We start from the raw sequence: 27,266 nt of genomic DNA, 5'->3' as shown, positions 1-27,266 counted from the left end.
TCAGAAAGTATTAGAACAAAGACTTATCCTTATCCTGCCTCCTATACAAATGTTTCAATGAAAAAGAGACTGCTCAGTAACTTTATCTCTAATAATATAACAACATATAGCAATAAAATCTGTAAAATAAATAGTGTGGAGTACAATATTTGAATCCAAGATGCGGCAAAGCTCAAGTAGAAAGCTGCAATACAAAGAAATACTTGAATATAGTGAAGAATTTCCATTAACTACTCGAGTAAATGAACTGCTTTACATTGTGTCACTGTTGATATTAACAGATTACCAGCACTCTAATCCAGCACACGTCTCTGTTTGGGACATTAAAGAGAAAACTGTTTCATCCTTTCTCCACTCATCAGTGCACCACTGAGAAAAAAAAAACAAAAAAACATGACGTCTGTGTTCTTCACAGTCTGGTGGATTTGTTTTTACTCCTGTTTAGTTAAATGTCAAACTCAAAACAGCCTGAGTGTCATTTCTCTTTAGTTCTGATCTCAGTGCTGAGCTGCACAACAAACCAAGGTCAGTAACCTTCTTCTGTCACAGTTTAAACCTGACATGAACTAAACCTCTCTAAGTTCCTGATCCTTTTTTGAGCTGCTTTGTAGCATGACATGATAATCATGCAAAAACTGATCACTTCAGCCTGCTAAATATTTGACCCTCATAAGTATAAAGGAAGTAGAGTCACATCATTTATTTTATGTAAATTAAATTACTAAATATTCTCTTCACAGCTCGTCTGACTGTGAGTCCCAGCAGCTCTCAGTTCTTTGAAGGAGACTTTGTGTCTCTGAGCTGTGAGGAGGACGACAGCTCTGCTGGATGGACTCTGAGGAGAAACACAAGCACAGACACCAGAGCTGAGTGTGAGGAGTGGGGGCAATTAACTGGCTCTTCTTGTACCACAAGAAGTATCGACCCTTTGGACAGTGGAGTTTACTGGTGTGAGTCCAGAGAGGGTGCCATCAGTAACATGGTTAACCTGACAGTCACTGGTAAGCTGAGTGTGTGGAGTTAGTGTTGATGAAGCTGTGTGTAAATGGATGAAATGCTGTAGTTTGTCTCTGTGTTGAGGTGGATCAGTGATCCTGCAGAGTCCTGTCCTCCCTGTGATGGAGGGAGATGACGTCACTCTGCTCTGTAAAACAAAGACCACTCCCTCCAACCTCCCAGCTGCTTTCTATAAAGATGGCTCCCTCATCAGGAAGCAGCCTACAGGTCACATGACCATCCAGCATGTTTCCAGGTCTGATGAAGGCCTCTACAAGTGTGACATCAGCGGTCATGGAGAGTCTCCATCCAGCTGGATCACTGTCACAGGTGAGGAGCTTCACACTCATTTCACCTTCTTTTGTCCACATATTCACTGACCAGAAGTCTCTGCAGGTAGACCTACAACCACAACCTCACCCATCACCTCTTCAAACATGCCCCCAACCACATCTTTGCCCTCTTACTCCACCACCCTGAGACTGGTCTGTCACCTGGTGGTGATCTGTCCATACTTCATCTCCACTCTCCTCATGGTGTCTTTATATCGACACAGAGCCAAAGGTAACACTCTGAGTATCCTTGATTATTTACTAGGCTCGATTACTTTTGCCTCATTTAAATATGTCTGATGACGTCATATTACAGGAAATGACCCCGCCATCTTCTTGGCAACAGAAACCAATGCTCAGGAGAGACTCTGTGAGGACTATGATGATATTGCCGAGGTGACCACTGAGCATCAGCTCTGAGCTTATTCTCCATCAGATGGTGGTTATCATAAAAGTTATCATAATACGAGTCTTTGTTTGTGTGAACTTTGTAAATAAAGTTTTCTTTGTTCTGTCAGCTCAGAGGGTTTTTTTACATGTCAGTCTGAGCTTGTTGGCATCCTAATGTAGCTGTGTCACATTTTTAAATGATCCAAAACAACATAAGTACATGTCAGCAGTTAACATGACATCAATATCTTTTTCAATATAAATATCTGTGGTAGTAAACCCAAACAGGCTCCCCTCTGCTGCCTCGTATGTTTGGCAGAAATAGAAAACAGAGATCTGATCATTAGTGGTCCTTAGTAACATTGATTACCAAAGTCAGAAAAACAAATCAAAACAAACAAAAAAAAAAAGAATAATATTTTAGCCCATTTTTCTTTAAGCGCCTCTTTTTTGTGCATCTTGAAAACCATATTATATGCTAAACACCTCTGTCTGGTTTCCTTTTCATTCTGTTCAGGACCTGTTTGTTACAGTTCCCCACCCCTTCCCCTAGACCAGTGGTTCTCAAACTTTTCACAATGAGTACCACCTCATAAAATACATGGCTCTTATAGTACCACCCTTATGACCAACATTAAAGTATAGGCCTATTTAACACCACATACAGTTTACACAAGACAATTTCATTTCTTATATGAATGTTATTTATATTACGTACAACTGTACTGCATTTAAACATTCACAGCAGGTGGGATATCCAATCTTTAAGTGATTACCTGATGAAACCTGCTTTCGGGTCCAAACTACTCTGCATTTATTAAGGCTGTTGTGTTTTTAACATGTTTTAATACTTTGTATTTTGTTCTATTTAATCTGAACAAGCCCCTAAAAAAAGTAAGTGATCACTGTCGTCCTCTCTTGGTTTTTATCATCACTATGCATTTTAAAGCTCAGTTTTTAAAACCTTACGATGTAACAACAGCCCAGCCCATGCAGCAGTATATGAATGACTAACCTCGTATTGCAGTTGTTCTCCTGACAGAAGTTTGGTCCATTTACAGCATCCTGCCATACGATTGCATATGTGCCTAACCGGGAACCCTCACGTTAACTGTTATCGAGTGGAAAAATGTTAGCGTTCATCCTCCAGCTTCACTGTGCTAATGTTATGCTAACATAGCTTTGTAGCTAGCTACGACACAGCACATCATTATATACCAGCTAGTCCAACTTCAGTAACCCTACAAACCCCACTGCTGTTTAGTTTTCTGTCTTCACTTATGTCGGAAGTGATAGCAGAGCTGTACGTTTAAATTTTTTCTGTGGCGGTTAAGCTGCCGGATTTATGGCTTAACGACCCTCCTTCGTGGTTTGTGCACGTCGATGCTCAGTTTGCTGTTCGTGGCATTTCAGCCAGCGACACAAAATACCATCATGTGGTGGCCTTGCTGGATCTGCTGTCCACCCGCCGTGTGATGACCCTCCTCTGGGATACCCCCACCCAAGGGAAATACACCGCTCTGAAGGTGCTGCTGCTGCGGCGCTACTCCATCTCCGAAGCAGAGCGGGCCGAGAAACTCCTCACTCTCTCGGCCTGGGTGATGGTACCACTCTCAAGTTCATGGAGAGCACGCTGTCCTTGCTGGAACGGATGACGGTGGATTCCTCTTCACTCACATCTTCCTCCAACAGTTGCCGGTGCGAGCTGGCCTCGCCAGCTCTCCGCTGCTGGCCGTGAAGGATTACCGCTCACTCGCAGAAGAAGTGGATCGCATTCTCCTGGCTACCAAGAGGGTCAGCATCCAGGCGATGTTTCCGACTCACCGACGGCACCTCCCGCGCCCCCACCAATCCTTTTTTTTTTTTTTTTTTTTTTTAACCTGTCCCGTTTGGTTCTTTTGCCATCAGAATTATTGTCTAAAGGCGAAGAGAGATGCCCAACGGATTTACTTTACCAAATGGACCATCCCAGCCTTGCCGTAATGGTCCATCTGATTCACCTTTTATTGTTTATTTTATTTTCACTTGCTGAATACGGGACAGACTTGACTGCTGGCCGTGAAGAATTACCGCTCACTCGCAGAAGAAGTGGATCGCATTCTCCTGGCTACCAAGAGGGTCAGCATCCAGGCGATGTTTCCGACTCACCGACGGCACCTCCCGCGCCCCCACCAATCCTGAGGGCATCCAATTATTGATGGTAGCTGGGTTCGCAGCATGGTGGCACAGCGGGAAAGGCCTCTATTTTTACAATACGCGTGACAGTGCCATGCCGCCTTTGCAGTTTTAAGGCCCAGGGAAACGAGCCCGCCAGAGCTCTGCAGCGGCTGCGACCGCTGGCGATAAGGAAAGGCTGCTCTTCATAGAGGATTCACACTCAGGGAGACATTTTCTGGTACCTCCACAATGGTATATTATTTAATCTTCAAAAGTGGATTCTGTTTAATTCTGTTTCATCACCCATCCAAGTGACTTCTTCAGTCTCAGCGGACTGCAGGTTTCCCCAATCTTATAAACAGTACATTTGCATAATGACTGAAACTAGCACCACTGAAGGAACAATGGGCTGGGAGGTCAGTTCCTTAATCATAATCATGCAAATTCTCATGACCATTGATCAAACCCCACTGATCAATGGCCATGAGTACCATCCACAGAGAGTTGGGGAATGGCTGCAATCACAGCATAAGATGGTGACAGATGTACCCTAGGCCCCCTCCTCGATTCAGAGACGGTCTTTCCCTTTTCATGTAAATGGCCTCCTTGACTCCATCCTCAAACCAGCATTCCTCCCTGTCCAGGATGTGTACATCCTCATCATTTAAAGAGTGTCCACTGGCCTGTAGATGTAAATAGACTGCAGAGTCCTGGCCTGACAAGGTAGCTCTTCTGTGTTGTGCCATCCACTTTGCCAGAGGTTGTTTGTGTAGTGAAGTAGATGTAGGGTAGGTTGGTTTTTACCTGATGTCTGTGAATGCAGTGCAAACATCCACTCCTCCCCAGCTGATAATTAGAGGCCTTATAAGAAACAGCCGTGCTTCACTACCACACAGAGGCATTTGGCATTCTTTCCCTATTCAAGGTGGTCGAGAGTGTTAGGCAGCTAAGCACTGCAGAGTGGTTTTAGTTCTTTGGAAAGCTGCTCATTTAGCATCACCCTTAGAGTGGATCGTGCCACACTGCGGCTGTCTTGTTTACTGTTTTGTGTACCCCTGTTTGGTATTGCCACTGATTTGTCCTGTTTCTACTTTTAATTGGGTTTATACCAACTAGTGTTGGCATTTATTTGCCCCTAGTGTGAAGGTATTTCATGCTTGATGGTGATGTTTTAAAGTGTGTTTAAAGGAGACTCTAGGATAGAGTCCGTGTTTGTTGTTTATTTGAGTTGTATGTTTTGTGTAATTCTTCTGTCCTTTTCTTTGGAGACGGTCCGGCCGTTTGTGGGAGGCTAGGCATGTGTGGTGGTTTCCCTTCCCCCAAAGCATGCGTGTGTACACACTGGGGTATAGGTATAACACACCGGTTAGATTGCAGTGAGGATTGGGGTGAGGTCGCACGGGTGAGTAGCGGGTGTCACACGGGGCATTCCTCCCTGTAGTTTGCCTCCTATATTTAGTTTACCTGCTTGTCAGGCTGTTACTGTGCAAAGGCAGTCCTTTTAATGAACCTTTTTACTTCTATTGATGATTGTCAAATAAAGTATTTTGATTTAGTAGTTTTGTTTGTTTCTTTGCCCCACCTCTGCTGCAGATAACGAACCTGCGTGCCTGTGGTAATTGGTACATCTATTAATCTTTTCCTGGGGTGTAACTTCCACCAGGTGGCGTTGTCGAAAACAATATAACACATTTGGGTTGGTGGTGTTTCACCCCTCTGTTTCTCCCCTCCTCGCACCGCTACATTTGGTTTCCCCGATGTATAAATCCTGGCAATCCTCCTGGCACTTAACAGCATACACTATGTTACTCTGTTTGTGTCGGGGGACCCGATCCTTGGGGTGGACCAATTTTTGGAGCAGCGTGTTTTGGGGTTTAAAAGCCACAGAGACCCGGTGTAGAAAATGCACCTCAGCTGCTCCGATACTCCTGACACATATGGGATCACTACAGGTTTTCGCTTGGGCAATGGTTGTCCTTCTCTCCTGGATCGGCTGGAGCTTTCGTTTGGCGCCTTCCCAGCTTTGACAAAAGTCCAAAAGTTCTGATGACACCCAGTTTATGCTCCAGTGGATGATGAGAGTCAAACCTTAAATACCGATCCGTATGTGTAGGTTTACGGTACACATCAGCTTTTAGATGTCCCCCATTACTGATGGAAATGTATCTCCCACTGAAAATGTTACATCCAGATGAACATAATCAACTTTTGGAGATTTACTTACCTGGATGATTGAGCATGAATCAAGATTATTTAATCTTTAAAAAAATTAGAGATTTCACACATACCACCAGAGAGCCCAAGTACCACTAGTGATAGGCGTACCAAAGTTTGAGAATCACTGCCCTAGACCTCCTTTGTGGGGAAGTAACATAGCCACAGCCAGTTTTTGTTCTCCATGTCAGCTGAAGTTATTTGTGGGTTCTTTTCATCCAGAACATTTTTCTGGCAGCTGTGGCTGAAATGTTTTTGGCCTACCTGACTGAGGCTTAGTTTTTATAGAATTCCTCATTTTCCACTTCTTAATTACAGTTTGGACACTGCTGACTGATATTTTCAATTGCAGGACATCTTAATATCCTTTTACTGTTTCATAAAATTTAACTTCCTTCTACAAATCCTTTGATAATTCTTTTTGCTCTCCCTTTGTCTAAGATTCCATCAATGTCAGTGCAAAAAAACAAGCAGTGGTCTGTCTGAAGACCAGAACCTCACTGACTTTTTATAAACACACAAACAACAAGCAAACAGGTAGGTAGGTAAGGATGGTGACCACAGTAGTCATTTAGACTTGTGTGTGTCACCTTGTGTGTTATAATGCCAAAACTTCCAAGGTATGTAAACTTTAGTTTGCTTTCATTTGGGTATTTTCTGTTGTCATTATGATGTAAAAAGGTCAAACATAGCCACATGTGAAATAAAAGGTTTATTATTATCTCTCATATTCTCTGGAAAATATCCCCAAAATCACAAATTCTGCCAGGTTATGTAAACTTATTAGCACAGCTGTACCTCTGCTGTCTGCACAGTCCCCTGGCAGTAGGTTGAGGGTTAATATCAATATCAATATCCAGTCAGCCAGTCACATGACAGCAGCTCATGAATGTTGGTAACTAGTCATTATCAAGGAACCTCCTTGGTAAGAATCAGAATGGAGAAGATGATGCAAGTGACTTTGAACATGTGTGGCAGAGTTCTGACAGGTGAGGTGCAAGTTACCCGGCATAGAAGTCATGTGGAACTAATGTTTAACATCGGAATCACTTTTATGGCGGAACAAAGAAATTTGGAGCAGTTACATTAAGAATATACGAATCTGCGCCGCATCCACTGAAAAGCTTAAACTGCGTGTGCAAGTCAACAGTCACAATAATGAAGTGTACTGAAAAGTGCGAACATGTGCACAGGTGTTGTACCCCCGACAAAATTTGTTTCCACTGCGTCGGGAGCACGCACTGGACTGTCCAAATCACGGACAGACAGTTTCCCAAATTCTTGATTTTTAGCTCACAAACACCTCTTATAATGACTAACTACTCCTGAAACTTTGGAGGTTTTAGCTCTGTACAGTTACAGAAGAATACAAATAATTATCAGTCAAAATGTCCTTGGTGTCATGGTCCTGAGTCTGCCGACTCAGTGTTTTGTGTTTCTTTATGCTTTTGTTTATTCTGAGTATGTATTCTGTTATGATTTGCCATTTGTTAGGTTTCTGTTCTGTGCCTGCCCTGGTCCCAGTTCTATGTTGTCTGTCTATGGTGTCACACTGTCTGTTTGTGAATCTGTCTGTTTGTGAATCTGTCTGTTTAGTTCAGTGTCTTGTCTGGTTCTCTGTGTCTGAGTTTCCTGTTTTATTCTGAAGTTCCCCGTCTCATGTCAGTGTGTTCAAGTTTACGTTTCCCCTGTCCCGTCAGCTCTGATTTCTCCCAGGTGTGTTGCCCTCCTGTCTCTCGTCCCCTGATTACTGCTGTGTGTATTTAAGCCCTGTGTGTTCTCCTGCCTGTTGCAGGTTCGTCTGTGTTCCGTTCCTCTCTCTGCGTCTCTCTGCCCTGCACCCCTTTTCGTATGTTCTCAGTTTTGTTATTTAGTTCTCCCAGTTTAGGTTTCTTCAGTTATTTGTCATGCCTCACTGCTTGTTTGCCACTACACCACCTTGTAAATAAACGTCACTCGAATCATCAGTCATCGCCTGCATTTTGGGTCCTCCTTTCCTCCAACACCACATGGCTTGCCTCGGCGGACGTGACACTTGGTTTATTGAAATAATCCTGTCAGATAACACGTGAGAACAACTAATGTATCATTTTCTGTTGTAACCCACAAACTTAATGATAATATAACAACACTCATTTTTCACGTTTCACTAAAACAGTTTATTACTTCCACGTATAGGTGGTTGTAATGGAGGCAGAGTCAACTGGATCCGCTCTCCCTGCCCAGCGAATGCTGCCGGCACAGACAAAATTTTTTTTTCGGGGATACATACCTTGGCACGCCGGGGAGGCATGATTGTGGATGCCGCTCAGGTGCGTCCGCCTGCACCACATCCGCGCAGTAGACCACGCCTTGCCACAGCTCTGTAGTCAAAAACAGGCTGACTGCAGCCACTAAGAGTGAATAGTATTAAACTCTCACTAAATTATATATCTTTCATCTCTCTTCCCAAGTTTCTGGATTTTTTTTTTTTTTTTTTTTTTTTTATAAGTCTAAGACTGAACTTCATTTTTCCATTTCTGGCAATGTTCACATTTTGTTTAACTTGTCACTTTTTTGAAGAAGTGGTGCAGACTAATGAAGCAGTCTAGTGACAAAAGTTACAAATAGTTGTTTGAAATGAAAGTTGTTTAAAACATAATTACTGAAGGATTCATTGTGAATGAGTTTATTATGTAAATAAAGTTGCAGCTCAGCTTTTCTCTCATCGTTTTGTTTAGATGGGGTGTGAAAAAACTTCTTCCTGCCATGTGGGGAATGATGTAAAAAGTTTGTGAACCACTGACCTAATGTAATGCCTATAAATGTATAACTGCTGATCTTTTTGGCTATTTACATCCTTGAACTTTCTTGGTCTTGTTAATTTATTTACTTATTCAATATTAAGGCAGCAATATATTAAATGTGTAAATATAAATAAATAATTATACTGTGCACTAACTCATGGGGCACACATCTGGTATGCTTGGCCATGAAGTCTGTAGTTTACTGACATCAGCAAGTACAGAGCATCTCCTCTGCTGCAGCATCTTCAGGACTGAAGCAGCTCCCAGTGTTGGTGAACTTCATTAGAGCAGATGATCCACAGTTTTTATGGTTTACCTGTATCATCTAGCAGCACAATCTAAATTGTTGGGTACAGGGTCCAAAACAAATTGTGGGTAAAAGAGCATGTGGGTGTGAGAAAGGAAAGACAACTCTGGCAAAAATGGCAGTCTCTATAACAGATGAATTTAATTTTCTTTGGGATGGCGTCCATCATATTTTATAGAAATTTGCATAGTTTTGTGACTTTGTGCTGGCTCACAGTTTTTTTTTTCTTTCTATGTAGTTGTAACACTTCTGGAGTCGTTACAGTATACTAGGACCAGTTAGGTTCGACTACTAGAGTAGTAACGAGTGTAGCGTGTAATAAAGACCCCAGACCAGAAATAGGTTTAAATTGCCGGCTTATTATTTTGTAAAAACAGGGAATAGACAGTTGACACACATTACATAACACATTCAACACCACATTTAAAGAAAACAAGTTATTTTCTTTCCCTTTTTAGTTCAGTAATTTCTGTTAATTTTTCCTATTTATCTCAAAACCTTTTATTTGGCTTTAAAAGGATGTTATTTTCAACCTAGGTTATTGTTTATTCATTTCAAGTTCTAAGTTCAAGTTTATCCTCTAATCTATTTGAATTAACACTGTGTTATTTTAAATCAAGTTTAGTTCTTTAGGCCCAAGATTTAATGTAATCTTGGTCTAGTTCACCTTTAGATTTCAACCATTTCTTATTTTGCTCTAACCCAACAAAATTATTTACATTTCTGTTAACACCATTACAGCGTTAAAATATAAGGTTGATCAAAAAATAAATTACAAAAAAACAAAAAATGTAAAAAGCTGAAAACAATTCCGCAAAAGGCTGAATAATCCTTTAAACAAACAAACAAAAGAAAAGTTGTCTCTGTGTCCTTTAACTATTAATCCCAGAATTGCTCTGAATGGTTATCCAGTGCTTTGAAAGTCCACTGTTCTTTTGCAGAGGTGTATGGATTAATCCTACCAGTTTTTTCAGCGAAAGAGCTCAACGTCCAGCAGGGGGCGTTTTCCCTTTTCCTGCTCGGTACAGTTCAATGGGTCCGTGGGTAGTTCGCCATCTTGTTTCTTGCTTAGCGAATCAAACTCCGAATCTAGCTCGGCATTTCCCGATCCAAACCTTAATGACCTACCATAACAACAAAACAATATGCATAAACATTTGAAAATAACACACGGGTAGCCCTTAAATAACAGTAAAAGTCCGTTTTTTCCAGCTTATGTAGCCCTAAATGAGGTGACGCCAATATGGCGCGCTGAAAACAATGTCAGGCCTTTGAAGTGCAGCCTGTGTGTCAGTTAAGCACCAATCCACCTTTTAAATCCACCCTTTTTAACATGAAACAACATAAATCTGCTACCTTGACTTTCCATTTGCATGAAATGAACAATACAATACAACAAAACATTTCTTGTATTTAATAAAATACCATTTCTGAACTCACCAAGACCCGTTCGGTTACGTTCACAACGTCACCAACGCAAGGACAGCTCGGAAAAACAAAAATACATTCTCCAGAGTACAAAAATGGCTTTATGTAGAGTTCTGGCTTGTTTTTCAATATTTTTTCACTCGTTTAGGCAGCAGCTCCGGAATGACTGTCAGCATTTCTCCCTCTCCAGCATCAAAATGAAGGAACAACCCGATTGGGTGTGGCTGATCACAGGAGTCACGCTGCAGCGTGCCCTTTCACAATAAGAGTCTCACCACATATTTTAGCCATTTTACCTGAATTAATATAAAAACACCATAAATTAGCAAGTTTTTTAACCTTTCAACATGTTCTTAAACACAAATGAAATACTATACCATGAATTATATCATTGCTGATGTTTTTTAATGAGTTTTTTTTAACAATTATGATCTATTTATTGACTATTTATCACCTGTAATATATTTCTTATGACTGTTTTTACCAACAGGCTTTTATTTATTGACAGCTATGTTAACCAGGGTTACATAGTGTTGGCAGGAAGGCCATGACAGGTCAATCTGTATGAAGCCTTTCCTGTTTTCTGGATAAAACAAAACTTTAGAAATGTGTGTCTCCCACACTGATGACTAGAACCAATCACAGTGTTGGTCTTTGTCTCAGTAGGAGACGTTTTATCTGTTTCTGACAGCAAGTCAGTGGTTAAAGCAGCTCGATTACTGATGCAGTCACTCATCATTAATCAGACCAACTCCAGCTCACTTCCTGTCAGCTGAACCACAGTCAGGTACAGAAACATGCCATTATTTCCACAAATCTGCCACACAACAAACACAACAGATGACTATGACAAAAATTAATCAAACTCTTTAATAATTACTGTTGAGATTCTCTCATATTAAAAAAGAAAGGTTTGCCCACAAATCTTGAACATGGAGAAGTGTCAATGAAGGCATCTCACAGGTACTGACATGTTTTCATATATTCATTTTCGTTGTGCGGTTTCCTGACTGACTTCAGCCACTCACCCACAATGGTTGTTTAGTCTGAGAGCATCACAGAGGTAACCATTTGTTTCTGCTCATCTTTACACTCAGTTATCAGACAGTTTAACTATTTTAAAGGTTTTTCTCTCGTATTTGTTGCAGACTGACAGAGAAACCTTTGCTTACACTGAAAACCACAATATTGGCACAGAGTAAGAGGAGGTGGGTTCAACTTTAACAGACTGTGAACTGGTCAAAGTGTTGATCTGATATCACTGAGAGTGGGATGAAGAAGACATGTAATGATTATCTATAAAAGTCTATTGTTTCTTCATCACAAACATCAAGTTTGGTGTGGAATCAGAGGTGTATTACGGTGTGTTCGCACCGAATGCGATAGACGTGACCAGAGCTTCAGGTTTACATGTAAAGTCAATGGAGGAGTGTGATGAAGCGCGACTGGGGATCGCGCAAAACCTCAGAAGCAGATTTGCGTTGCGAAAACGCTTTTCTGCCTGATTCGCGCAACCAAGTAGCGTGACTGACACGTTTGAAGCGCGAAGTAAAATACACGCTGCAGTTTGTGTGGTGCATTTTGTGCATTCGCGCTTATCGCGTCTACCGGTCGAGTTGGAAAAATCTGAACTACAGCGTCAAGTCGCGCCGCGACAACCAATCAGGAGCCTGGTGACGTGATGCTCTGACCTAGTTCAAAGGGGCAGGTCCAGCCAAAGCCCTTCATTCTAGCCATCAGTAGTGTTCTGATGAGGCAGCAGGCTCTCCAGGGCAGAAACAATGTTCTTATTTTTCTCCTCCTTCTCCCCTGAATCATTCCTGCCTGTGGCCATCTCCCTGTACAACTACTCCATCTAATACACTGTAAACACTGTAATAGTTACACCCTTTTTACACACACGCTCTTTTCTACTCTGGAATATTCTCGTCAATTTTCTTGATATTTATTCATAATCACCTCTGTTAATCCTTGATATTTATAATCAAGGTGCCTATGCCATTCCCAGTATGCACTGGCATGACGTTGGGGCAGCATGAGTACAAGCAAATGTTTTTTGGGTTTTTTTGATACGACGTATCAAAAACCACTACTGCGTCTGGCACTACTTCCTCCCACATTTCCACTTCACGCACGTGAAAATTGCATATTGCATAAAATTGCAAGACCAGTTCGCTTTGGACGCGCTTCGAGGTGCGAATGTGCACGCGACCAGCTAGGGGCGCTTTTTGGTCGCGTCTATCACGCTTGGTGTGAACGCACCGTTAGACCAGTTTTCATTGAGGATACTGAGAAATAGGATGAGGGCCAACAGGAAATCATAATTAAGTAAATACAGTACCGTAAATTGATACAGAAATATTGAACTATACGTTAATATACAGCAACTATACATATGGCTGCACAGAAGTTTAAACAGCATGAAATAACTGTTTTAGCAGGGGTGAATTACGTTTTTAGATTGGTAAAGGTCAGAATCCTGCTTAAAAAAATCATACAAAACTAATATACTTAAAGAAATAGTACTTATTCTTCAAAATCATATAGATGATAATGGATCATAATTATTGATTTATGTGTGTTTCAAATGTTGCAGCTTGAGATGGTTACTTATGTACTGCTGAGTAATTTTGTCTATAATAACGTAGCATCACATAGTAATTAAATAAATGACAAGGAGTACAATGTTTGAATCCAAAATACAGTGGAGCAGAAATTTATTTTGCTTACATAATATCCCAAAACATCCTCTTCACAGCTCGTCTGACTGTGAGTCCCAGCAGCTCTCAGTTCTTTAAAGGAGACTTTGTGTCTCTGAGCTGTGAGGAGGACGACAGCTCTGCTGGATGGAATCTGAGGAGAAACAGAAGCAAATAACAGAGGACTCTTTCACACCTTGGCTCATGTGATTAGGTAGAGGATCATTAGGGCAGTGTTTCCCAACCTTTTGGAGCCACAGCACATATTTCACATTAGAAAAATCACACGGCACACCACCAAACAAATATGTCACAAAAAGCAGATTGATCATTTTTGCCCGCACACCAGGTATAGCGGAATTAGCTCGGTTTGTCCCCAGTATACCTTTTTTTTCATTCTTCTGACCACTACTCATGCTAGAGCCTTCATCTGGGCTTTTCCCCAGGACCCAGGTCAGACTGGCTACTTTTTCTTTTCAAATATTTATCTATTGGAACGTGCTGCGTTGTCTCACTCGCAGCATTACTACGTAATTTCTTCTTCGTCTTCTTCTGTTTTACTGGGTGTTGGCAACCCATTTAATTGGAGCAAGAAGAGTTGCACTGCCCTCTAGTGGAAGAGGATGTAATTGTTCTGCCGTTACTCACGCCAGTCGAGTACCAATCAAGTGAAACCAGAAAATCTTTGATGGAACACCTGATCATTTCTCATTTCTCACGATCATTTCTCACTGATGTTAGCGTCAGTGAAAGGAAAGATATGCAGGCTTGATCAACAACCGCATAAGTACATGTCACCAGTTAACATGACATCCATATCTTTAAACTGTGGTAGTAAACCCATGCAGGCTCCCATCTGCTGCCTCGTATGTACGTTTTCCCACAAACTTGTATACGTCACAGCCTGCAGACTCTCCTGTGACACTTCTCTGTGTAACTGAAACTTTGGCTCTGGCTCTATTTTAGCCATTTGGGTGTCTTTGCTCTCAGCCTTGTCTGCAGCACCACCACTTACACTTAACCTCCTCCCTACCTGAAGCACCACCCACCTCTTTGGCTTGGGCAGAAAACTGTGTCACATCATTAGTAACAAATTAATATACACACGTATATATGTATGTATTGCTCTATTAAAAAAAAAAAAAATCCCCGCTCGCCTTTCCAGGTGGTCTATCTTTCAAGCTCGGGTCCTCTTCCAGAGGCCTGGGAGGTTGAGGGTCCTGCACAGTATTTTAGCTGTTCCTAGGACTGCTTTTTCTGGACAGAGATCTCAGATGTTGTTCCTGGCATCTGCTGGAGCCAGTTGTATATATATATTTTTTTCTTTTTTGCTTTGGCAAAAAGAAAAATTAAAGTCCAATCTAAAAAGTAGAGATAGTGTCTGTCTCCCGAATCCAAACTGGAAGCTGGTTCCACAGAAGAGGGGCCTGAAAACTGAAGGCTCTCCCTCCCATTCTACTTTTAAATACTCTAGGAACAACAAGTAAGCCTGCAGTGTGAGAGCTCTAATGGGGTGATATGGTACTGACGTCATTAAGATAAGATGGGCCTGATTATTTAAGATCTTGTATGTGAGGAGCAAGATTGTGAATTCAATTCTGGATTTAACAGGGAGCCAATGAAGGGAAGCCAAAACAGGAGAAATATGCTCTCTCTTTCTAGTCCCTGTCAGTACTCTTGCTGCAGCATTTTGGATTAGCTGAAGGCTTTTCAGGGAGTTTGAAGGACATCCTGATAATAATGAATTACAGTAGTCCAGCCTAGAAGTAATAAATGCATGAACTACCGTATTTTCCGAACCATAAGGCCTACAGGATTATAAGGCGCATTAAGTGAAACAAAACAGTCAGGTAAATCAAACTCTACTCAACTCATTCTTCTTGCTTCCTCCACTTCAGTACCATTGATTCATTAATCTCGAATTCTCTCGCAGCTGCTCTATTCCCATGTTGTTGCAGCATATTAATGACTAACCTCGTATTGTGGATAGATTATCTCCGTTGTTCTCCTGACTGAAGTTTGGTCCGTTTACAGCATCCCGTTAACTTTTATTGAGTTGAAAAAAGTTAGCATTCATCCTCCATCTTCACTGTGCTAATGGTATGCTAACATAGCTGTGTCGCTAGTCCAACTTCAGTAACCATACAAACGTCACTGCTGTTTAGTTTTCTGTTTCCATTTATGTTGGAAGTGATAGCAGAGCTGTACGTTTTAATTTCTTTCAGAAATCTCTCACTCAATTTTATCCCACAACTTAGACATTCACATTACTCACACTCTCATTACACATACATATAGGATCTTGGGGGTGGGCACGCTACACGGATTCCAAATTACCATCAGGGTGTACACCTCACCCCTGGCGTCGTTGCCCACCTCTCAATTTTAAATACACGTAGACATTGAGGGCTAGCAGGAGGGGCTATACGCTTACCTGCTGCTCTGGCAGGTAGCTCCATGCCCTCCTGGGTTTTAAATGCACCTTAGAACACACATACATCAACACCACATAAGAGCGGGTGGAGGGAGGTTTGGAGTCTTCCTACACCCCCGTTCTCTGCGGCCTGCTGGAGCGGGGGGGGCTAGGAGGAGGAGTTGGCCGTCCGACTGGGGTCTGGAATGTGGGGCCTCCCTGCTGCTGCGGAGTCGGGGCAGTCTGCTTCTCCCCACCGCAGGGAAAAGGGTAACATCACCTGGGTCTGGGCGCAGTTTCCCCCTCCAGGGGCAAGGGTACCTAGACCCGGGGCTTAGAGTACGCTTGGGGAGTGTGATTGTGTGTACAGCGTCTCTTTATGTCCGTCTCCACGTTGGGTGAGTGTTGAGTAATTGTATATGAGAGCATGAGGGTGGGAATAGATGTTTGTATCTGTGTGTGCCTGTTTGTCTGTGTCTATATGTCAGGTTGGGTATCAGACGCCACCTCTCTGGGGACATCTCAGGCCCTCCAAGGTTTGGAGGCCCATCTCCCCCACCACTTCCCCTGCCGGTGGCAGACGCCCTCAGACATCGGTGCGTTGGTGGTTCTTTGTGTCCGGGGGTGGGCGCCCAGGTACCCACCGGCTCACTCCTTGGCGGCTGCTTATCGGGGCCTGGAGCCTGGGGCTCGCTCGGGCCACTTCGGGGATGGGGTGCCCTCGGCCTCTCAGCCCGGGGCTCGGTCACTCAGGCACAGCTGGCTGCCGGCGGAGCTCACGGGCACGTCACTGCAACCCCCCCGGCTTCTGCTCCGCGGCTGCTGGGTGACCCCTCATCTGGGACTCTCCTCAGCTCTTTCTGGGATAGTGGCACGGCTGCCCCTCTGTTGGTCTTCCTTGGTCTCTTGTGTTCTGGGGGCCTCTGGATGTCTGGAGTTTTGATCTCCTCCATACCTGCTTCATGCCCTGGAGGACGGGGCAGTGGCCCCCCACACCCTCTAGCAGATCATTACATGAAGGAACCTTTTAAAAACAAGCGCGTTCATGCTCACAGGTGCACACACGGGTGATCACACACACAAACTACACCCTTTTTGGCTCCTACCTCAAAGCACACTGTGCGCTGTCGATCTTACGTGCTGCACAATAATGTTTAATATTTAGTATTTACTGTCATATTCCCATATATCATTGTGATGTTGTTTATTACTCTCGTTTTCTTCTGCTTGCTTTCTTTTTTTCTTTCTCAACAGGTGATCCAGGTGATCGATATATGTATTTTTTGTCTGCTTATTCTGTTGGTTTTTGGTTTTTGCCCTTCTCCCCCGTCCCTCTTCTCAGCTGTTTTTCTTTCCCTCTTTCTTTCTCCCCTTTCTTTCCACCAGTCAAGTCTGTCCCGTATTCAGCAAGTGAAAATAAAATAAACAATAAAAGGTGAATCAAATGGACCATTACGGCAAGGCTGGGATGGTCCATTTGGTAAAGTAAATCCGTTGGGCATCTTTCTTCGCCTTTAGACAATAATTCTGATGGCAAAAGAACCAAACGGGACAGGTTAAATAAAAAAAAAAAAAAAAAAAAAAAAAAAAAAAAAGAAATCTCTCACTCAGAACATTATACCATGTTTAGGTGGAAACTAGCGAGCTAACTTCCTGCTAACTTCTAACGCTGTTAAATTTAATAAATTCTGTTTTCATGGATGCCTGGATATTAAACTTAATTGTTACACCTAGTAAAGCAGCAACACTGATCATTTTATTAAAGATTAAAGAATTTAGACAGTGATGCCGCAGTGTTCATTTGACTTTGGGACCTGAAGCAGACGGAGTTTTGGACCCAGATACTCCGCGAGGCTCCTGTCCTGACTATGGTAGCCGTAATGCTCCAACAATCTATCAAGCGGTGTGGCTTTGTAGATTACCAAAGTTGTACTAAAACAGATTTTTGAGCACCGTGTACCACATAAAATCGGTTCCAGGTCAGTAAGCACAACCAGAATTCATACATAAGGCACACCGGATTATAAGGCGCACTGTTGATTTTTGAGAAAATTAAAGGATTTTAAGTGCGCCTTGTAATGCGGAAAATACGGTAGTTTTTCAGCGTCACTCTGAGACAGGATATTTCTCATTTTAGAGATATTACGAAAATGGAAGAAAGCAGTCCAAAAAATTCATCACACTTCCCTTCGGCTTGCTCAGCGCCCCATCAATTTTTCCAGTGCCTCATTTACCTCGCACACTCTGCTTATGCTGCTATCTATCTGGATGGCGTCACCATCCATCATGACACCTGGGGGGAGCATTTAAAGTTGGTGGCTGCAGTCCTGGAGTTCCTGAAACAGGTGGGGCTCACGGCCAACACGAAGAAGTGTGCTGTTGGACAGAAGGCCTTACAGTATCTGGGGTAGAGATGGACCGATCCGATATTACGTATCGGTATCGGTCCGATACTGACGTAAATTACTGGATCGGATATCGGAGGGAAATAAAAAATGTTATCCGATCTATTAAATATCAAAAAAGCACCTCAAAAAACTTTTCAAGACCAAAAAGCAGGTGAAACATCTTTTGAGGCTGACTGGTTATTACCACCAGCTCCTTAATCGATCACATCCAAAAGGGTGCCCCAGATCTGGTCACAGTGTAGTCGGTGGCTCAGCTGCAGGGGAAGGGTGGTGCAGTGGTTTCAGAGGGCAGTGCCAGGGACAGTCCGCCAACGCAAATGGTAGTCATCATCTAATGATGCCTCCCCTATTTCAGTAGCATGGTAGGACCTGGAAAGAAGGAGAGGAGAGCTTAGCAAGCAGCAGGACGAGCAAGCTGGGCAAAGAAGCAGTGTGTACAAAAGTGTTTACAGCAGTGACTTAATTATGTGTGATACCATATTACCTGGCTTTGTTTGTGTCAGAGTTAGATTCATATCAAGTGATCTAGTAATATCAAATCATACGATTTGATATATCAAAGATCCTTGGATATATCAAATCATACAATTTGATATTTCAAAGATCCATGGATATCAAATCAGAGGTTATTCAATGTCAAACAAGTGATTTATCAATATCAAATCATACGATTTGATATATCAAAGATCCTTGGACATCGAATCAGAGGTTGTTTGATGTCAAACAAGTGATTTATCAATATCAAATCATACGATTTGATATATCAAAGATCCTTGGACATCGAATCAGAGGTTGTTCGATGTCAAACAAGTGATTTATCAATATCAAATCATACGATTTGATATATCAAAGATCCTTGGACATCGAACCAGAGGTTGATTGATGTCAAACAAGTGATTTATCAATATCAAATCATGTGATTTGATATATCAAAGATCCTTGGACATCAAATCAGAGGTTGTTCGATGTCAAACAAGTGATTTATCAATATCAAATCATACGATTTGATATATCAAAGATCCTTGGACATCGAACCAGAGGTTGTTCGATGTCAAACAAGTGATTTATCAATATCAAATCATACGATTTGATATATCAAAGATCCTTGGACATCGAACCAGAGGTTGATTGATGTCAAACAAGTGATTATCAATATCAAATCATACGATTTGATATATCAAAGATCCTTGGACATCGAACCAGAGGTTGTTCGATGTCAAACAAGTGATTTATCAATATCAAATCATGTGATTTGATATATCAAAGATCCTTGGACATCGAATCAGAGGTTGTTCGATGTCAAACAAGTGATTTATCAATATCAAATCATACGATTTGATATATCAAAGATCCTTGGACATCGAACCAGAGGTTGATTGATGTCAAACAAGTGATTTATCAATATCAAATCATACGATTTGATATATCAAAGATCCTTGGACATCGAACCAGAGGTTGTTCGATGTCAAACAAGTGATTTATCAATATCAAATCATACGATTGATATATCAAAGATCCTTGGACATCGAACCAGAGGTTGATTGATGTCAAACAAGTGATTTATCAATATCAAATCATACGATTTGATATATCAAAGATCCTTGGACATCGAACCAGAGGTTGTTCGATGTCAAACAAGTGATTTATCAATATCAAATCATGTGATTTGATATATCAAAGATCCTTGGACATCGAATCAGAGGTTGTTCGATGTCAAACAAGTGATTTATCAATATCAAATCATACGATTTGATATATCAAAGATCCTTGGACATCGAACCAGAGGTTGATTGATGTCAAACAAGTGATTTATCAATATCAAATCATACGATTTGATATATCAAAGATCCTTGGACATCGAACCAGAGGTTGTTCGATGTCAAACAAGTGATTTATCAATATCAAATCATACGATTTGATATATCAAAGATCCTTGGACATCGAACCAGAGGTTGTTCGATGTCAAACAAGTGATTTATCAATATCAAATCATGTGATTTGATATATCAAAGATCCTTGGACATCGAATCAGAGGTTGTTCGATGTCAAACAAGTGATTTATCAATATCAAATCATACGATCTGATATATCAAAGATCCTTGGACATCGAATCAGAGGTTGTTAGATGTCAAACAAGTGATTTATCAATATCAAATCATGTGATTTGATATATCAAAGATCCTTGGACATCGAATCAGAGGTTGTTAGATGTCAAACAAGTGATTTATCAATATCAAATCATACGATCTGATATATCAAAGATCCTTGGACATCGAATCAGAGGTTGTTCGATGTCAAACAAGTGATTTATCAATATCAAATCATACGATCTGATATATCAAAGATCCTTGGACATCGAAATCAGAGGTTGTTCGATGTCAAATAAGTGATCGATCAATTGAATCTCAGTTCAATTAAATTTTATTTATAGAGTGCCAAATCATAACAACAGTTGCCTCAAGGTGCTTTATACTGTAAGGTAAAGACCGTACAATAATACAAAGAAAACTGAGAAAATCCCAACAATCGTATGATTCCGTATAAGTAAGAACTTGGTGACAGTGGGAAGGACAAACTCCCTTTTAACAGGAAGAAACCTCCAGCAGAACCAGGTTCAGGAAGGGGAAGCCATCTGTCACAATGGGTTGGGGTGAGGGGAGGAAGACGAGACAAAAGACACACTGTGGAAGAGAGCCACCACAATCACTAATGAATAAATGCAGAGTGGTGTATAAACAAATAGTGAGTGAAAAGGCTGACTGACGAAGAAACACTTGGTGCATCATGGCAATCTCCCAGCCCCTTAAACCTATTGCAGCATAACTAAGGGAGGATTCAGGGTCACCTGATCCAGCCCTGAGACTAGTAAAAACTGAAGAGTACAAACTGCAGTGCATGTGAATGGTCAGTCTCTCTCAGAGAGACTTAATAGAAACAGATTATTTGGAAAATTTTATTAAATATGCCAAAATATAAATAATCTGATAGATCAAAGATCCTTGGATAATGATTTAGAGATAGTTTTATAACAAATGAGAGGATCTTTGAATATCAAATCAAAATAATTTAAAAATTCTAGCAATATCAATTTGATATAGATATTGTTATGTTGTTATATGCAGAATGTGTTTTTACTTTTGCTGCCATGATGCTAGGTTTCTCTTGGAAATGAGATTTGAATCTCAATGAGATTTTTACCTTTATAAATAAAGGACTAATAATATAGTAAATATCAATTATAATTTGATATCAAAGCAGAAATTATTCAGTAAAAATGTGCTTAATTTGCTTCTTCATCAGGTGGAGGAGGAAGGGGGGGGATTCTTTTTGTTCTTTTTTTTATAGATCAAAATAGCAACCACAAGAATTAGTACAAGAAACGAAACAAAATATATCACTTTATATCTATTGACTCCATCCTCCTTCCCTCCATCCTCTGTGTCTCCTCCTGGTGGACCTGCAGGTGAGAAACAGGTGTGAGGTGTCAGCTGTCAGGTAGGTGATGAGTGAAGAACAGAACAGAATCCATTTCCTCTTCAAACTGCTGTCAGACATTATCTACTGCACTCTGATCACATCACTCAGACCAGCTGCTTTCTACAAAGTCTCATCAACAACATCTTTAGAAACAAACATCAACAACCAGGAAGCAGCTTCACCTCTGATCACACACACACTCAACTCTACTCACTCACCTGGAGGATCAACTCTCAGGTTGACAACACTGATGAGGTCACTATCCAGTTTAGCTCTCCTTCTGTGTTTTGTTTTTCCCATGAAGACACAACACTCGTATGTTCCAGTGTCATTAATTGTCACATTGTTCAGAATCAAAGACACGTCTCCATCCTCCATCTGTCTGTCCTGCAGATCCACTCTGTTCTTAAAAGATGGATGCTGTTTGTCTGGAATGAACTTCTGGTCCTGGTAAAAAAAGACATGTTCTGTCCCCAGATCGGTTCTGCTCCACTCTACAACCACACTGGGATCGCTGTTGAGGTTTGGAACTTGACATGGCAGAATGACAGTCTGCCCAGCTGTCGTGTTTATCTGAACTGAAGGACGGGAAACACCACAGAGCAGAGAGGTTAAAAATGTCATAGAAAACATCAACAACTAGGAAGCAGCTTGTTTTTTGATTAAAAAATAATTGCAGTAACTCACTAAGAGGAATAATTTTTAGCTCGATGGTACTAGTGTGCTCTGTTGCTCTCTCCCTCTGGTTTGCTCCTTGCGTGAAGACATGACATTCATATGTTCCACTATCAGCAGGCGTCAAGTTGTTCAGAATCAAAGACACGTCTCCATCCTTCATCTGCCTGTCCTGAAGATCCACCCGATTCTTAAAAGATGGATGCTGGTCATCTGGAACAAAGTGCCCATCCTGGAACAACAAGGCGTAACCTGCCCCCAAATCAGATCTGATCCACTCTACAACTATGATGGGCTTCTGATTGTTGTGAGCTCGACATGGCAGAGTGATGTTCTGTCCAGACTCAGCTGTGATGTTTATCTTGTCTGAAAGAGGAAATAACAGAGAAGTAAAAGTGAGAGAGAGAAAATAGAGATAAAGCTAATGGTATCCATTTTTAAAAAATCCAATTTTGCCTTGTTCTCGAGTTACCGCAGTCACAAGATTTTTGGAAAACTTGACTTCTGACCAAGGTCTGGTCAAGGTCACTGAGATTCGAACTCATCTTCATTCTCACATTCACATACGTGGTTGTCCAGGCCGCTGCCCACCTGCCTAACCAGTTGACAACAATACCCCATCAGCCTTTTATGGCTGAGGGGTAAAAAGCAAATGGCAGTTAAGACCAGAAGGGTGTACTACAAAGTTCAACACAGCCAGGCTTTCTTTGTGTTAGCTGCCTCAACAAAATCTAAAACCCCAGTTGAAGATTGTGGGTATCACATTTATTAATTTTCTCTGTTAACCTGGGCTGTCTGCTTCAGGCTTACATAAAAATGTGCGACCCCTCAGCCGTCTAGCAAGATCAAGATCAGATCTCAGAGTAGTAGAATAAAATTCTCTCAAGATTTTTACAACATGCACCTATGGCATCAATTTGAAAGTCCTACGGTACATCTTTCTCGAGTTATCTTGTTCACAAAGCTGGGTGTCCCCACCAGCTGCCTTTACCAAAGTTAAAGCAGATAAACCCACCCTACACTGTGAGGTGTGCACAAAGGTAAAGTTTATGCAGACTAGGAATAGGGAGCCTGATGTAAGGGTATAGGTGATGATCATTCCAGTGCAGTGTTTGTGTATTATCTCAAAAGTAAAAGTGACAAGGTGCAAGCAACACAGACGTTTCTTGCTGATACAGCCCCGTATGGGCAGATTAAATGTATCAGACTGGAACAGAGTTTATGGCGAAAGGTTATCAGACTCTTCTTAGCAAAACTGGGATCAAACATGACACCTCAGCATCACACACACCACATCAAAATAGTACTGCTAAGCAAAACTGGCGTACAGTCTTTGACGTGGCCAGATGTATGCTAATAGAGAGAGAGTTACTTAAGGGGTTTGTATGCAGTACAAACAGCAGCTGTGGTGAGGAACAGATGTTTTAACAAACTCACAAAACAGACACCGTAATTGATGCTGACAAGAAGAAAGCCAAACCTTTTCAAGATGCAAAAATTTGGAACAGCATATTATGTGTAAATGTTAGCTGGAAATGACAAAAATATTTCAGCCTACTGGGTCTTTTATCCTAACAGTGGGAAAGTGCTCAGCCACAGACTGGTCATGTCTGTGTCGAAAACAACTGTGGAAAGACAAACACAAACTGACATGATGCCATGTGATAAAGATGACTTTGAGATATAAAATGGGACTAAAAAGACGAAGTCAGAGGAAGTCAGAAGATGGGTGTAGACTTTGAAGAAACTTTCTCTCCCACTGCTAATCTGACCAGTATCACAGTATTTATGCAAAGAGCAATACAATTAAACATGGTTTTACATCAGATGGATGTTAAATCTACTTGCACCAGTAAATTGTGAGACATACATGAAACAACCAGAGAGCAAAAAGGTAGCTGAATCTGATACAAATGAAAGGTTGGTGTATATGTTGAAAAAGTAACTGTATGGGCTAAAACAATCAGGCAGAAGCTGGAATAAGATGTTACATGAACATATGAGTGGGAACAACTTTGTGCTCCTGAATTTTGTGTGTTACACATGAACAACAGAGAATGAAAAGGTAATCTTGATAAAATGGGTAAAATGACCTGATCATTGATGCCAGCAATAAAAACACGCTGATTGTTGTGAAGGAAATGTAGGCAGGAAAATTCTAAATGAAAGATTTGGGTGAACTGAAACATTTCATTGCTATTGATTTTGACCAGAGAGATAACTATTTTAGGATGTCACAAAAAAAAAAAAATGTGGGAAAAAAATCCTTGAAAGGTTTAATATGCAAGGTTACAAAGCTAGAGCAACACCTTGTGAGCAAAAAACTGAACTACACTGATGGTGTAGAAAAGATGAACGATTTCCAAAGGTACAGAGTCTGATCAGTGCTGCAGAAAAAGCACAGGTTCTGAGCACATAGTGATACAGATTGTGGGGCTGATGTAACAGACAGAATGACACAGCAGAACTGGTTACTGTATAGGCCTGACTGTAAATGATCCTTTAATTTAATAGAAAACTAAAAAGCAAACCACTGTTGCATTATCCAGCTGTGAAGCTGAGTACATGGCCTTAGCTACAACTGTACAACAGAGTATGTACTCATACAGCTGTTCAAAGGTATCGATGGACCTATGCACCACCTAAGGTTTATGAAGACAACCAGGGTGTGATAGCATTGGCAATGAATCCTTTAACCAGACAGAGATACAAGCATAGTGACATAAACTATCACTTTATAAGGTCAACTGTAAATGAAAGGAAAATTATTTTGGATAGCTGGCCAATGGATGGGATGGTAACAGATGTGATGACAAAACCTGCTACAAAAGTTAAGTTGTTTAAATTTGAATGGTTTATGTTCATACCATGCATTAAAAAGTTTTATATGATACTGGGTGAGAAACCTTGTGTTTTTTAGGAGAATGACAAAGTGAGAGCAAGTGGAGGTGTTAGATAAAAATATGCTCTAAACTGTAAGAAGGGCATCTTTCTTTAGTATTTTCTAGACACAGACAATGTTTGAGCTGATGTAGAGAGGATATAAAGGAAAATGGAAACAGCCAATAAAATCATTGTTTGGCACATGACGTGTACGTGGCTGTCAATAAAGTTAATAAAGTCTCTCTCTCTGTCTCTCTCTCTCTCTCTTGGAGCGATGTTAAGTCTAAAAATGGCGGAAGGCTGTTGTGTGTTTATTCCTCCGTAATAATCCTCGGTGCAGTCTCGATATTTACACCACAATTCCTGAGCATTTCTCCTTCGCTAACACTTACAAATAAGAAAATATGAATGCTGCAGAAAATCGTTAATGTGGCTATTTATCGCACAGAGCGGTAAAACAAAGATTTTAATTACAGTTAATTATTTTAGCACTGAGCGCGCTCTCAGTGCTGCTGTGAAGGTGGCGGCAGCACATCAGCGCTCTGAAACCATTTAAACATAAAAGCTGACTGTCCCACCGAGAAACGTGGAAATCACTCGTTTGCAGAACAAAGTCAGATGAATTTAACTGATTGAACATATATTCTTGGTGTGTTCTGCGTTCTTGTAACTGCGACAGCAGTAGAGTAAGGGCGTTTCCACACCTATAGCTCGTTTACTCTGGTCCCAATCCGAGTTTCTAAACTGGTGGTTTGGTTTGTATTCACACAGAAAAATCAAAGTGAACTCCACACAAAATGCGTCACTACAAACAACGTGAAAATGTTTGCAAAAGGTTCCGTCAGAACAACATTTAAATGAGATTAGATTAAAACAAACTGTCACTTACCAACGGAGCCTGAGGCGAGAGTCACGGAGAGTATGATCCACGGCACAAATCCTGCGCGGAAGATGTTACACATGTTCTCGGTGACATCTCTATAAACACCAAACAAAGTTTCCAAAGTTTATTCCAAATACAACTCCATGTTTCACCTTCTGTTTTACAGCGTACCAGTGGATCAATATCAGTCTGCGTATTGATACTGAAACTTTAGACTTGTAAGTTCCTGCTCTGAACTTAATTTGGATGTTCGAAACTCAATTTTTAACGTCACTGATTTGAGCTAAAGGTGTATTTTGTTATCAAAAGAGGACACAGAAGGAGACGAATACAATACGAAGAAACTCCAGTGTAAAAAATACCTGATATAGGAACTATTTATCCTTCCGCTGAAACGCCTCCTCCTGGGATCACCTCACGGCACGCAACGGAGTCTTACAAATGCTTTTGTTCGAGTTGCGTCATTAATTCTTTTTTTCTATTCCCGTGCAGTTTTCTGACTCTTTGGTGACTCACAGTTGTTTGTTTGTTTTTTTTGTTTTGTTTTGTTTCGTTTCGTTTCGTGTTGCTTCGTGTTGTCGGGGGGCTGTGTCAGGAAATTATTGATCAGTGATTAGATTAGTGGTCAACATGCACGAAGTTTTTCAGCCTCAGCGGGAGGTCATAAAAGCAGAGAGGTGCAATCGATCAAGCAGTATTCACAAAACGTCTCAGCTCACTTCCTCTCAGCTACAGGAAGATGCAAGCTGTTTCCACGAATCTGCAACACGATCAACACAAGTCACGTTAAGATAAACATTAAACAAAGTCATTGGTAGTCATTCAGGTTCAAAAAGAAAAGTTTGCTCTCTAATCTCAGAGGCATCATACTGTCAGTGAAGGCATCGCACAAGTACTGACATGTTTTTATTCATGTGGATTTACTGTCTGTGGCTTCCTGAGTTAATTCAGCCACTTACAATTTGTTTTAACGGTCAATGAAGGCATCAAATTATTCCTTTATAGTTAGTTATCATTCTGTTTGAGCATTTGAACGCTTTCTCAAAGCTTTGTCAAACAGACGAACCATTGCTTTCATGATACCCACAACAACGACATCATGTCACGGAGGAAGAGGAGGAGGGTTTGAGTGACTTTGAACTGGTCAGCGCTGTTCTGATATTACCGAGCGTGGAATGAAGGAGACTGCCGCAGTCCTGTCCTCCCTGTGATGGAGGG

At 41.3% G+C, this 27,266-nt stretch overlaps 1 protein-coding gene and 1 long non-coding RNA gene across 8 annotated transcripts; one reads left to right on the top strand and one right to left on the bottom strand.

Moving 5' to 3' along the window:
* Positions 1-787: 787 nt before the first annotated feature.
* LOC106097095 (ICOS ligand) lies at positions 788-26,725 on the bottom strand. Of its 7 annotated transcripts, XR_003217660.1 has the most exons (9): positions 26,411-26,725; positions 26,055-26,143; positions 22,295-22,648; positions 21,826-22,185; positions 21,529-21,587; positions 17,957-18,499; positions 13,341-13,463; positions 10,623-10,906; positions 9,326-10,306 (listed from the first exon to the last, which is right to left on the bottom strand). XR_003217660.1 is itself a non-coding variant. In XM_019351401.2 (5 exons), exons 1-5 carry the CDS (start codon positions 26,125-26,127, stop codon positions 18,482-18,484), a joined length of 864 nt encoding a protein of 287 aa, XP_019206946.2. In that variant the 5' UTR covers positions 26,128-26,391; the 3' UTR covers positions 17,771-18,481. The 7 variants fall into 7 exon arrangements, 1 of the variants encoding a protein (XP_019206946.2); XR_001223427.3 differs by lacking the exon at positions 26,411-26,725 and having other exon boundaries at positions 26,055-26,391; XR_003217658.1 differs by lacking the exon at positions 26,411-26,725 and having other exon boundaries at positions 9,327-10,306; positions 18,315-18,499; positions 26,055-26,391.
* Positions 1,274-1,839, top strand: LOC106097096 (uncharacterized). Its single transcript, XR_001223428.3, has 3 exons — positions 1,274-1,326; positions 1,393-1,560; positions 1,645-1,839. It is a non-coding gene; the product is annotated as an uncharacterized LOC106097096 (long non-coding RNA).
* Positions 26,726-27,266: the final 541 nt, after the last annotated feature.

This window comes from Oreochromis niloticus, unplaced genomic scaffold, assembly GCF_001858045.2.
Source record: "Oreochromis niloticus isolate F11D_XX unplaced genomic scaffold, O_niloticus_UMD_NMBU tig00002037_pilon, whole genome shotgun sequence".
Lineage (NCBI taxonomy): Eukaryota > Metazoa > Chordata > Actinopteri > Cichliformes > Cichlidae > Oreochromis > Oreochromis niloticus.
This window is presented reverse-complemented; position numbering and strand designations above follow the sequence as displayed.